Below are 15,091 nucleotides of genomic sequence, written 5' to 3' on the forward strand. Positions count from 1 at the left end.
TTCTACTCCTTAGAAACTAGAAAACACAATCAGGAAGCCTAAACTATAAGGATAAACCCTAAAGCCTATATTTCACTGCTAAACACTCTAGGTAAAGTTGAGAGACTTCTGAAGGAGGAACACGTACAGTTCCTAAAAGCCCACATTATTCTGGCCTTCGTATTTCGATTCAAATTTGGTTGTTCTACTCAAAATGACCGAAACTATCATTAAAAGTCATTAACTTCAGAAAAAAATTCAGGTAAAAACGGTAGAAAAATCATAAAAATTGCAGAAAACCTAAATGACCCTGTCACGCCAGAAGCAGGCGTGCCGCAAGGTTCTACGGTAAGAATGAAAAAAAAAAACTTTTTATGATTACTTCGGAGACATACTTAGAGATATTCCATCAGTGGAGAGTTAGAATAGATGATTTTAACAACCCAAAAGAAGGTATGAAGCGATACCACATACAATAAAATAAGCTCTATATTTTATGTTTATTCTCCCGTATAGAAAAACCACAATTCATTAATTAAAATAACCCTTTTATGTTAGGTTTTAATAAAATTTTGTTCTATCGCTATATTTCACAATTATTAGTCAAAAGAAACGATTGGATTAATATATGCCGTTAAAGAACGTTTTAATTAGATAATCTTGGTCACTGCATGCTTTCTAAAGCTTTGGAGAGATTAGGAAATGCCGAAAGTTTTTAATTTCGATGAAAGAAAAATCCGAATCTGCACCTGCACGTGGTAGAAGGTGGGCAATATCAATGGTGATGGCTAACGCAGATAGGGACCGAGTGATTGCCGGTATAAGCAATCCCCTGCTTACCGACCAACGGCTTCAGCGGTTGAGTCGGTAGGTAGTAGGACAATCTTTTGTCCTGAAGCTGAGCAATCGACTCCAAAGACGGAAGAACCAATAAATTGGTCAGCGGCAGAAGAATGCAGAAGGCAAGGGGAAACCATTGCATGAAAGGTTCAACAGAACATCCCTAGTCATTCTTCATGGAAAATACGCAAAAAAGTCAAACCGTTACTGATTATGGAATCCGGAAACCAGGATCCGACAGGGAAGGAAAAGATCTTGTAAAAGACGAGGCCTTCCAGGTCAATAGCAAGCAAAATCATCGTTTAGAGGATTTTGCTTGCAAATATAGACCAACAAGACTTGCAACATGGAATGTAAAAAGCTTGTACCAGCCAGGAAAATTAGACAATTTAATACAAGAAATGACCAGAATGGAAATAAATATACTGGGCATAAGTGACGTACAATGGCCAGACACCGGCAAACTTATAATCAAAAACGGCATGATGTATTATGCTGGAAACAACGATCCGGCTCATCGCTATGGAGTCGCAATCTTGTTAGACAGACACTAATAAATCAGTTATAAGCTTCACTCCTTACTCAGAGAGAGTGATAATGGTTCAGCTGAAGACAAACATACAAGTTAACTTAATTCAAGTATACGCCTCAACAGCGGATAAGGATGAAGAGGAGATAGAACAGTTTTACATGGAGTTAGAGACAATTTTAAGATCTATTAAAAAGAAGACATTACAAGGGTAATGGGGGACTTTAATGCTAAAGTCGGAAGAGGAAAAGTTGAGGAATATGTTGGGGAATTTGAACTAGGTGACAGAAACGAAAGAGGGTATAGACATGTGGATTTTTGTCAAAATGAACAAATAGACTATATATTAGTCAAAAATAGATATAAAAACTCAATTAAAGCAGTAAAAGCATACCCCGGAGCAGATGTCAACTCAGACCATAACCCGCTGATAGCTAGAATGCACGTGAAACTCGAAAAGATTGTAATACCTAAAAATGAACCAACCTTTGATTATACAAAATTAAGAAAAAGAGAAATACATCAAAAAGTGATCCAACAAGTCAACTCAAATCTAACAGAACTAGGAGAAAAAATTTTAACATCAAAAGATGTCAATGAAAAGTGGAGCAATATTCAGAAGGCATTACTAGAGGCTGCAGAAGAAAATTTAAAGCCTGAAAAAACAAATAAAAAACAGAATTGGATGACTTCAGAAATTCTAGCATTAATGGAAGAGAGGAGGAAAGCCAATGGTAGAAATGAGCCAAAATATCAAGAACTACAAAGTAGAATTAAAGTAGAGATAATAAAAAAGGCCAAGAAAAAGTGGTTAACAGATCAATGCATAGAAATAGAAGAGTATGACAGAAAATACGACAGCTTTAATATGCATAAAAAAATAAAAAAAACTAACAAATATCAAAAAGCAAGCACACTATGGGATACACAAAGATGATAATGGTAAACTCATTGCAGACATCAAAGATAAACTAAGATTTTGGCAAGAATACATAATGAAACTATTAGACGATGATATAATGATACAAGAAGAACCACAGGAACAAACAGGACCGAAAATAATAATGTGTAAATTAGAACAGGCAATTAGAAATGCAAAGACCGCAAAATTAGTAGGCCCAGATCAGATACCCTCTGAGCTTATCCACATGCCTCTGTGAAAAGAGATTTTCTGCTCTTTTAATATCTCAAAAACAGATACAGAAACAAAATACAATTGGAATCCGATTTGAGATTACAACTAAGTAAAAAATCAATCCAAATAACAAATTTAGTAGCCAAAAAGCAGCACCAACCTTCACATTAATACAATATTTTTAACTTTCATAAAAATCTTTTTTTTTTTTCAGTACTTAAACAAATTGATCTAAATTTATTCCTGTGCTTTTTACTATGAGGTCCTTAAAATTGTGCTTAATTTTCTAGGGGTCCGTGGACTGAAAAAGATTAAGAAATAGGCTGGTCTACACGATAAAATATTTCGTGTAACTGCTCGCCACTGCATGTGAAACTAGCTGTACAATGTAGTATGTTATTGACATTGATTTAAAAGTTACGACACTTAACAAAATAACGACCTCTCCCATCTCTACTCTTCACGTTCGGATGGATATATTTCTCCGTCCCAATAACACAACAATTTAATACATTTTCTCATTGGTACTCTGGTACTCATAAATTCGCACAACGAGAGATAACCATCATGGATTATATAAGTATCCGAGAAAACCTTTCTTGTTCGTATTTCTTTCTGTAGGTAGTAGGTACCGAAGTGTAAGTGGGTTACTGCATCGAGATTAAACTACTTCCTTTAATGGCTATGTTTTGTAATAATCGGCTTCTTTTTTTGTTTGGGCACTTGCATTTTGTAATTTCCTGTGTCAAATGCAATAAATGTCAGATTTCTATTTTATAATGAGCCGCTGATTTATTTGACATTTGCAGAAAACTGAAACGGTACCGATCCCGGTAAATATCGCGGATATTTATTGCTCTGCCAGTGGACATTTGTGAAATGGTCCGAATTTAATGGTTGATTTATGTTAATCTTTGTATGAATACAAGGTTTAATCAACACATTATGTATTGGGAAAGAAGAAATTTTATATATTGATACCTGTGTCAAGTTTAAATTCTACAAAATACCAAGACCGATCTGCTTTGAGTTGGCTGTGAGAAGTGGCAGATTTTCAAGAGAAAATGTATTTCAAAGTTTAAAATCGGTATACCTACGTAAAAAATGTATTTTCTCGGCTTCAAATGGAGCAATTTTCTTCTTTTTTTTTTTAATCGGATGTATTTTAAAAAGAGACGCCTAAATATCGCATTAACAAATCCCAAAGATGCTTTAGTTTTGTTGTAAATAAATTTATTTAGTCTACATGCACGAACTTAATATTGTATACGAATTTTATAGCTAATTCAGTTGAACAGATGGGTCAGGTTGACGCTATCTACACAGACTTCTCAAAAGCCTTCGATAGAGTTAACCATGATCTGCTTATTGCTAAATTAAATGGCTATGGATTTGGAGGTAAAATAATTGAGTGGATAGGTAGTTATATATCTGGTCGATGTCAGTACGTTAAATATGGAAATTGTTTATCTCAACGAGTATCTGTAACCTCAGGAGTTCCTCAGGGGTCTCATATTGAACCTCTCTTATTTAATATATTTGTTAATGATATATCCTCAGTGATTAAAAATAGTAAATTTCTAATGTTTGCTGATGACCTTAAAATATTTCGAATAGTTAATGACCTAGTTGATGCCTCTTTGTTACAGAATGACATTAAAAGCTTAGCTAGTTGGTGTGAGGTAAACATGCTATACTTAAATATACAAAAATGTTTTAAAATTACTTTTGGAAGAACAGGAGAGTTTGTAAATTATGATCATTGTATAAATAATATACCTTTAGAGGCACGTCATAATATTAAAGATTTAGGTATAAATTTTTATTCTAAACTAACTTTTAAATATCACATTAACGAAACTTCAGCTAAAGCTTTAAAAATGTTGGGATTTATTCTTAGAAACTGTAATCAGTTTTCAGTACAAACTTTAAAAATGTTATACTGTAGTTTAGTTCGATCAGTTTTGGAGTATGGTTCTTTCATTTGGTCTCCTTCATATAACAGTGACATCTACAGTATCGAGAGAGTTCAAAATAAATTCTTGAGGGTATGTGCTTACAAAATTGGTTTTATTAGACATCAATACACATATGATGATATACTGTCAATACTAAATATCTCATCACTACATGATAGAAGATGTCAAGCGGATTTATGTTTCCTTTTTAAAATTATAAATGGATATGTTCAAGATCCAGAGTTACTAAGTTTAATAAATTTTAATGTTAATACTAGAAGAACTCATAACACTGAGATTTTCAACATTCCTTTCCACACTACGAATTATGGCCAAAATGAACCCATTACAAGAATTTTACGAACTGCCAATAAGCACAGCAATAATTTAGAGTTATTTGGAATATCTACAGCAACATTTAAGAAATCATTTGAGAGATTTTGAGCATTATTTAATAACTTAAGCTACTACTGTAATTGAATTTTGTTTGATTTTAATTTTGGTTTGTTTTTTATTAACGCAACCTATATATAAGCTTTGTAAAGGTTGACGTCATATTTCTGTAAAAATGGCATATCTGTTAATTAAATAAATAAATAAATAATAAATATTTCCAATATTCTTTCTTTCCTCTTTCAAAAAGTCTATTTCTTGTTTTCTTTGCTAAACATTGAGTACTTCTATTGGTTTTTTTGTATGTTTCTTTACATTTTATTCCCACTACTAAATAGCAAAATCTTTTACAATGAAACTTTTTTAAATCTCTTTTTTAATTTAAATATTATGTTTATATGGGATTAAGCCACAATTTATTGGTTGTAATGAAAATCACATTTTTTAACTAACCAAAGTTTGAGGTTTTGAAATCGTTCTCAGAATATTTATAGAAATTTTGAACAACCTAAGAAAACGACCAAGGATGGACCAAGGTTATTTTTATTGGTTATAATTTACTACAATAAAACGGCCAAAATCAAAATAGAAGACCAGTTAACTGATAAAATTGCAATAGAACGTGGAGTACGACAGGGCTGTATTTTGTCTCCATTGTTGTTCAATATTTATTCTGAATGGGTATTTAAGGAAGCTTTAGACGTTTGTGCGAAAGGAATACTAATAAACGGTGAATGGTTGAATAACATTAGATATGCAGATGACACTATAGTTTTTGCCGATAATCTGAATGACTTACAGATATTAACAAATCGCATAACAGAAGTCAGCAACAGATACGGACTAGCTCTTAACATAAAGAAAACCAAATTTATGACAATTAGTAAAAAACCAATACTAAACGCTCAACTTACAATCAACGAACAGAATATCGAAAGAGTCGAGCAATATACATATCTAGGCACCAATTTAAATAGCCAATGGGACCACAGAAATTAAACAGCGAATAATAAAAGCAAAAGCAGCATTCGTTAGAATGAGAACCATTTTCAACAGTCGAGACATATCATTAAAAACAAAATGCCGTCTATTGAACTGCTACATATTCACAGTTCTGCTCTACGGAATGGAAGCATGGACACTGACTGTTGCATCTATGAATCGGCTCGAAGCTTTCGAAATGTGGTGTTATAGGCGTCTTACGTATATCCTGGGTTGACAGAGTTACTAATGTGGAGGTCCTGCGTAGAATGGGAAAAGAATGTGAAATTCTCATGACCGTCAAAACTAAAAAGTTGGAATATCTAGGACATGCAATGAGAAATCAAGAACGTTACGACCTTCTCCAGCTGATTCTCCCAGGGAAAGTAAATGGTACGAGAGTAAAGTGGTATAACACGACTACCACTGAACTGTTCCGCGCTGCAATAAACAAAGTAAAGATAGCCGTGATGATCGCCAACATCCGGAACGGAGAGGCACTTTAAGAATAAGAAGATAATATGATGAGCATTGATCTTGATCTCCTTTTTTAATCGGTAAAAGATACAGGTTAGGTTAGGAGAAACAAAAATGTCAAAATCTTAAAATCATCTGCGTAATGGTGCATAGCGTATCTCGCTTGGTAAAGGTAAACATTTAAGGTGGGATCCCTAGATCCTTGTATAATATTAACCTAGTGTAGATCGTTTTTGGGAGATGGCAGTCACAGGACCGGATTATTATTTTTTTAATCACATGGTTTCCATTTCTCCCATATTTCCACTTGCCCCGGGGTACCTTATCTAAAAAATCATTTTTTTTTTGGTAATTTTGAGGTTTTAATCAATGAAAAACTAAACTGATACTTTCATGAACAAATCATTACTTTTTAACCAAACTTTGATTTGAAGGATCTCAATTTGGAAGCTAATATAAAATGCTTACGTGTATTAAAATTTTATTTGAATTGGCTCGTTTATATTGCCTTTAGTTTTTAATAGCACCTTCTAGTTCAATTGTTATGTAGTATAGAAATATAATCAACAACGCATTTAGTTTGCGAACCATGCGATTTCCTTTTAAATACGTAATCGACAAAAAAACTAATAAAAGGTAAGACAATACAACAAAAACAGTAATTGTATACAAGAAAGCTCGAACCACATCTAAACAAACAACTATACCTACTAATGTCACAAACAAAAAAAAATCAGAATACCGTAACCTGCTGTTTCCTCGTTATTCTGTTCACTGAGTTCTCGGTACATAATAATCCCTATTGATATAAGTACCTACCGACGATGACAGAGAGAAAGTAGTTTTCCGTCATATCTATCAAGTTGCTTGATGACTTTGCTGTAATAAATTTAAAGAAAACAGAGACTGTGACATGTTGGTTTTTAGATTGCTTGGGAATGGGAAAAGAGTCGACACAAATGCAAATAATAAATCATGCGAATCTGAAAAAAAATTTAATGCTACCTAGAGAATTACCAAGAAAGTGCATCGAGAGTATCGCGGAAATAACTATTAATTTTACAATAAGGCAAAGTAGTCGATAGATGTACAATAATCATGTTGGTCGACCTACACGGAGCAATTCCTTAAGCTCCAGGACGTCACAATTGTTTGGTACTTATTCACACGTGAAATAAGAATCAAAATTTTATATTAATTTTTTCGCACTGATACATCACGATTGTGTTGGACATCTATTACCGGTTTCATCTCACGTGGTTCATTTAATTTTTTTTTATTTAGCTTTACGTGTCTCGACAGCGTAGGTCACTGACACAGATACAATTTTATTACATTACATTACAAGATTATACAGTAACATTACAATCGATAAAGAAATTGATTAAATATTGGTACAATAGACAGTCTACGAGAATATGTTAAACAGATAGAATACACCACAGTGCGTACATGTAGGTGGATCTTGGGAAGTCATTAAATGTTTATGAGTTAGTCTTGTATGTCCGATTCTAAATCGGCGAAATAAGACTTTTTAACTCAAGCTTTTTAACGGTGGGATGTATATCACGAAGCTTGGAAGGAATTTTATTCCAGTGAAATTGCCAGAACATTTGGATAATATTTTTAAAATACGACTGTAAATCTGTATGTAATTGTATTGTTGTGAATTTATTAAAAGTTCAATATTTAGAACACTTTTATTTCATATTCATCACATTTATTTCTCCATCTACATATACACTATCTTCACGACATTTCAAAGAAGCTATTAGTATAAGAGGGTCTTTGGAAGAGTTCCGGGTCGAAGCTGCCCCCCTAAGGCTGACTCGTTCTGGTTTTCCTGATGGTGAGTTTCTTGATTTTATGGTCTTCTTTTTCTTGCATGTAATACTTTTCATCATATTAACGAGCTGGTCAAGTTTGTTTTCATCTCCTTCCTCTTTTACAGTCCTAACTTTACTGTACCCGCCAGAGGCCTGTGTAGCTGATTCGTATTCGAGGGCGGCGGATAAATAAGACATCAACCAGCGTCTTGTGACGAGCTAATCGTAGTGTTCTCTGCATTTCATGATCACGAAGACCATCAATAAACGTTTGAACGGCCAACTTTTCCATCATGTCTTCGGGAGCTGTTGGATAAGCATATCGTACTAATCTGGCAATATCTACCTCATATTCTTGAAGAGCCTCATCTTTCTTCTGTCTACGATTTTTAAGCTGCGACTGATATACACGCTCCAAATGTTCGTGGCCATATCGCATATTTAACCTCTTCTTGAGTTGTTCGAAATCATCGGTCTCCTCTACGGCTATGGTCTGAAGCACATCTAAGGCATCTCCTCGAAGAGCGATAGTCAGGTTTACAGCCTTTTCTTTTTCAGACCATCCATTTGCTCTTGCAGCTGATTCAAACTGTTTCATGTAGTTGTTCCATGACGATTTTCCATCGAAAGTTGGGACTTTCACATGGACAGAACCTCCACTTCCTTCAAATTTCGGCCGTATTTCCAACTTACATTTCGTCTCGTCTTCTTTTGTCTCTATTGTAATCGGGTTGTTTCCTTTCTCTGCTGTCCCTGTTTCCTCCATCTTCCTTTCCATCTCTTTCCATATCTTTTCTTCGAAGGCCAACATATCGGCAGCAACTTGGTTTTTTAACGACGATATTCTATCGTCGAGGGCAGACATCTCAGAAGTGACTTTAGCGATTTCCAAAGAGATGTTAGCAGAAACTTTGCTTTCCAGAGAAGAAATCTCGTTAGAAACTTTGTCTTCTAATGATGCGATGTCACCAGAAACTTTGGCTACATCAGAAGCTACCTTCGAAATATCGTCAGAAACTTTGTTCTCTAATTTCGAAATCGACGAGATGACAGCATCTTCAAATATATAAGTCTCTGGATCTAGTCCTTCTTCTAGCAAAGCGTTCTTTAGTCGTTGGACTAACTCAGCCTTTTTTCCGGTAGAAGCTAATTCTCTGTCTTCGAGATGTCTTCTTAAATTAGTCACTGTCAGCTCATAAATCGTCGTCATTTTCACAATTTACAAATATTCACTTGTATTATTATTATAAGTCTAATTTATGTTCGATTTCACTTCTAACACCATTTGTTGTGAATTTATTAAAAGGTTCAATATTTATAACACTTACGAATTTAATTTATTTTTTTATTTATTTTAATTTATCTTACAATAATTTATGTATCCGAACGTAACAATTAAAATCGCGAGCGCGTCTTCAAAATCAACTGACCCTCCCATGAAAGCTCCGTTATTATACATCAAAACACAGCCGGTCGAGAATTCAGCCTGATTATACTAGAAGGTCAATCCGGGTCATCGTTTCGACCGTTTTCTGGAAGGTACCGTTCAGGTAAATAGAAGGGTCTCGTACAATAGTATGTTTTCAGTCTCCATATTAGAAGATGCAGCTTGTTTTGCAAAGAGGTCGGCTAGTTCGTTACCAGGGAATCCAGATCAGAGACATGACAGGTTACATGAGACGGAATCCAGATCATGGTTATGGATACTCCCAGTGAGATTAAACTATCGAAAGAATTTTGAATAGCTTGAACCAAAGGATGTCCCGTGTACATTTAAGAGAGTAGATAGAGGACAGATTTTTTTTATAACAAAATTTGTTTAATTTACTAATGTTTGTATTTTGAGAACGATTTCCGAAGTGGAAATTGAAACGTCAATAAACGTACTTTAACCTAATTACTTTAAAATGCCACAAGAAAATAGCTTCAGAACAAGATGTGATTAAATCTGTGTTTGAAGTTACAGCACATCAAACAGCTATAGGACTCTTAGAAGCATCTGTGTATACAATTTGGTCAAATCTGTTGTTACCAATTAATTCTTTAAAGGTTTGGCTTAGAAATTGTGGATTTGTCTGATGCTTATCATAATTAGTTAACGAGAAATTAAAATCTGCTTTCAATTTATTTCAAGGAAGTTTAGGTGATATTAATATTGGAGCTGTAGCTGAGAGATCGATGTTATTCAGATGTGGTGAGAGATATTCTGGCATATATTGAAGTTTAATAGAAGGAGAGTTCATCAGAGGTCATTGCTTAGTAATTTATAGGCTGGATTTTCGGTATTAGCTGAGTTTCGAGACGAATATTTTAAAAGGAATTGCCGGTGACGTAGCCAGAGGGGAAGTTCATTAGCTTCTCTGTATAAACTCTCTGCGGGGCTCGACCTGAAGACTCCCAGGCAGATTCGAAATGCAGTGTTGTGTACAGAATTAAGAAGTTTTTTTAGAATTAAGAACGAATAAGACATCTATAAATCTGAAGTAAGGAGTCTTCGTCTACACCACAATGATGATTGGACAAAGCTTTTAATATGTTAAGATTTGTCATTCACTTAGTTTTGAGATCTTTTAAATGACATTTTCAAGTAAGTTTACTGTCGAATGTGAGTCCTAAAATCCGTAAACTGTTTACTGCTGGTAGACAAGTACCATTTATGGCAATTTTAGGCTTTATAGTACTGGCTGTCCTGCGAGAAAACTTAATGATTTTTGTCTTCTCAGCAGAAAGGTTAAATCTGCGTACTGAAGTGCATTCAAGCAATTGGTCAATAGCATTCTGAAGCAGTTTTCAAATTATCTATATAGAGTGCAAACTTGACTGGAAGCTCAATTTTTTACAAATATCGTTTAAAACAAGTATAAAGAGTGTAGGACTTAATACCGACCCTTTATAACGTCATTACTTTGTTTGAAAGTCCTAGAGATTTTTCCATTTTCTCTTACGTTGAAGGTTCTATTTGGTAGAAATTGATTAATAAATGAAGATATATTTCCAGATATACTGTACTCTTGTATACGTGTTGATGATTGATGTTTGGAGGACTGCTAGATTGTCTGCTGTACTTCGATGTGATCTAAAATCTGATTGTGCCAAATTTGTTATTTTATATTTTTCTAGGTACCACAAGAGTCTTTTATTGATCGTTTTCTCCATAAGTTTGCACATTGTACATGTGAGAGAAATTGGTCTTTAGGAATTTGGATCAGTTTGCCTTGTTTTTTAACAGGAATAATTATAGATTTTTGCCACAAATTTGGAAATGATTTCCACAATGTTTCCCATATATACTGGGATTAGAGGTTGAAATACCAGCTTTATTGTTTTTCTGTGTTTTTGCGAATTGTGATGTCGAATAAAGGTACGTTTCATCTAAAGTTAATTTAAACAGCGTTTTGAATGTAAAGTTATTTAGAAAACGCTGAGAACTATCACACAACCACACACAGAAAAGTCGAGGTCAGTACTGTAATATGTTTGCTTTTTGTAGGGTCTTATAGAGCACTTTTGGAAAAGTTTGCAGAAAATCTAGATCGGGTGTATGAACTCCGTGATGAACTGGAGTCCGATTGTAAGGTAGAAAGCGGTAACGACGATAAATGTTTTGACCTTCGAGTGACTCTTTACAGGGAGATAGAAAACAGTAGTAGTAATGATAAAGTGCTAGCACCAGTAGCCATTTGAAGGTAAATAAATTTCTCCTTTGTTCGAATAGCACTAGGGGAATTTATTATTTGTGGAAGAAAAAAAAACAAATCTAAATTCTCAAGACACTCCTATGGATGAAACTGAAGAATCGTCTGCTAATACGGTAAGATATATGCCGCTACCTTGTAAGCATGACTGATGGTGACATGATTTGATGGATTTGATCTCTGGCCAGTACATGAAGATCAGAAAAATTTTAACACTTGGCTAGAATCCTGCCAAAGTTGATCAAACATTAATTAAAAAATACTTATGTTTGCAAAAAAAAACAAAATTGGTTAAAAAGTTTCATATTAAGTAATTATCTTACCTATTATTGTAAGACCAAATATTTTCAACATATTTTCATTTGTTATGACGTTTGTGCTATTTTGACTTCCATAGAAAGGAAACAGCATTTGAAGCTTTTAACTAATGTTAAATTCTATTAATTCTATTATATAAAAATTTAACTATGGCATCTCTTATGGTAGTAATAAAAATGAATAATTACAAGCTCTACTTTTAAAGAAGAAATTATGACCTAAAGCTTTAACTAGAAAAAGAAGACTTTAAGTATTTTGACAGTGGCGTAACAAACTATTAAAACCAAAATTACATAAATTAAAGGAAAACAAAAATAGTGCTCAGTTTTTCTTTACATACCTATATAAAAAAATAAATACTGTTTAAATAAATTTAATTCTTGTCGTTTATGTATTTACAGTGAAATTATCCCCAAAACTATTCGTGGAATACGTTATTTATAATATATTACTATACATACCTTTTTGGGTTCTTGTTTGTGTCCACCTCATCTTGAAAACCAGATAATCCTTCCTGCAAAAAAAACATCAATATGAATAAAAAATATTCTAATAATTTTGTGTTATTGATATTAAAACAAAAGCTCTAAATACGTTTTCAATACAAAAACCAATACTTAAACAGTTTACTTCCAGTACCAGTAAGAAATGTTACTACCTGACTTGGCAATGGTAAATGCGACCTTGTCGAAACGTCGTCAAAACAACGGTTTTTCTCAATACCAAAATTATTCAATGCGGAGTCAAACCCGAAAAATTACAGAAAGTACATATACCTCGAGCAAGAATTTCAAGTGTAACATACATTTTATATATTTTCAATATAAAAAAATGTGCTCTGCTGCGCAAACGAATACAAATTATTGTTACAGGTTCCTTCTTCATTAATAACAGTATTTATGCATATCGCGTGCAAAAGATAACACTTTTAAACGTTTCGGGTTTTACTAGATCGTTATCTTTAATTATTTGGTTGAGTAAATCTTACCATAAAAGGCAATGTTTGTATCAAACAGTGTCGGTGAAAGTAGAAGTAAGTGGAGTTGTCTCAAAAGGATTATGATAAATAATATCGGCATACAATCGCGACGGCAAACTTGGCTACTAATGTTTTAGTGTTCTTGTATAAATATTTGTTTGGATGCGATTTATTAGTGCTAAATTATTTATAAGGAAATTGTATCAAAGTGGATTATTTACATCTGAATACATTACTCAAATAAACGAGAAACTATATTAAAGAAAAAAAACCATTCAGGGAAAATAACGTAAAAACACATATTTGAATTATCCAAAATCGTAATAATTACTTTTTTTTGGAAAAAAGAGCCCAACAATTAAAATCGCATACATAATTATTTTTTCCTTCACACGATACTTAATTTTTAAATAAAAAAATCAGACTTGACTATGAATTTGCAAATTGGCAAATTGAACCACAGATTTAAAAAATGTGACTTTCTTACAAAAATAAATTTTTTTTGAACATCTATGTACTATATACATAGTTCAAAGGAGTAGTGAGGCGCAATACAAGATGTTGCTTCCAGATAACATATCTAGCCTCTCCTACTCAATTCCTATCCTCACCTCCAAGAGGTGTGATCTTGATCACACGGGTGAACCCCGGTAAACCTGAGCAACCCTATTGGAGATTGGGTAACCAACCCCAATGGAAGGTAGGGTCAGGGCGGACGAGGAAGGCAGAAAGCATAGCTTGTTAAGAAGCTATAGCCAGTAACCCTGGCACTGGACTCGGGTGCAATAAGCCGATAACCTGTTCACCTTAAACTCAGCTATCACGAATGCTACGAACAATGAACTAACCGGACGGACCAACGGACAACGACCAAAGCTACGGAATAAGGACTTAATGATGGATTTGCGACTGGGAACCTGGAATGTCCAAACCATGCTGCAGGCAGGCAATATGCAAAGTATTGCACAGGAACTATTGAAGTACGAAGTAGACATAGCAGCTCTCCAAGAAATCAGATTTAAAGGGCATGGTTGCATAAATAAAAAAGAAAGAAAGACAAGGAGACTTTGGAGTGGGTTTTATGGTAAACCATAAATGCCGCAGGTCAGTATTGGGTTTTACTCCAGTTAATGAAAGAATATGCAAAATACGTCTAAGGGGAAAATTTCATAATATTACAATTATTAATATCCATGCCCCAACAGAAGCAGCAGATGAAATAGTAACCGATCAATTCTATGACCAACTACAAGTAGAATGTGAAAACGCACAGAAGAGAGATGCAGTTATAGTCCTGGGTGATATGAACGCGAAGCTGGGAAAAGAGCCAATATATTTAGAATCCTTTGGTAAGCATAATTTACATAATATTACCAGCAACAACGGTATAAGAGTGGCACAGTTGGCAATGGCAAACAAACTAAGAGTTGTTAGTACGTGTTTCCCTCATAAAAATATTCATAAAGGAACCTGGATGATACCTGGTACTAATAAATTTAATCAAATTGATCACATATTAATATCTAAGCGGTGGGCAACCTCCGTAACAGATGTTATAGAGGCGCAAATTGCGATTCGGGCCATTTCTTGGTTATATCGAAGATAAAACAAAGAATATCAATGGTAAGAAAAGAGAAAGACGCCAAACAAAGAAAATGGAATACATATATGTTTAAAAATCCTAAAAAGAAGAATGAGTACCAGCAGAAAATAAAAGTAATATTAAATGAAAGAGGAGAACAAAACAACATTGAAGAAGAATGGAATATCATCCAAACGACAATTACAAATATGGCAAAGGTAACATTAGGTGAAACCTCAAGCAAAAGAAACGAGGAATGGTTTGACCAAGATTGCCAACAAGATTATAATTATAACAGATTATATATAATAACAGAAGAGAGGCTAAAAAAATTTACAAGGAAACCAAGCAATGCACCCAAGGATACATGACAAGATTAACAGTTTGCAAGGACAAAAA

At 33.9% G+C, this 15,091-nt stretch overlaps 1 protein-coding gene across 2 annotated transcripts in view; it reads right to left on the reverse strand.

Moving 5' to 3' along the window:
• The window catches only part of ssh (Protein phosphatase Slingshot), a 444,779-nt gene that overhangs the window by 361,252 nt on the left and 68,436 nt on the right, over positions 1 to 15,091 (reverse strand). For both annotated transcript variants that reach the window (XM_072531436.1, XM_072531435.1), the window contains exon 2: positions 12,593 to 12,645. In XM_072531436.1, the coding sequence (XP_072387537.1) occupies positions 12,593 to 12,645 (53 nt within the window). The remainder of the gene's footprint in view (positions 1 to 12,592; positions 12,646 to 15,091) is intronic.

Source organism: Diabrotica undecimpunctata, chromosome 5 (assembly GCF_040954645.1).
Source record: "Diabrotica undecimpunctata isolate CICGRU chromosome 5, icDiaUnde3, whole genome shotgun sequence".
NCBI classification, from domain to species: Eukaryota; Metazoa; Arthropoda; class Insecta; order Coleoptera; family Chrysomelidae; genus Diabrotica; species Diabrotica undecimpunctata.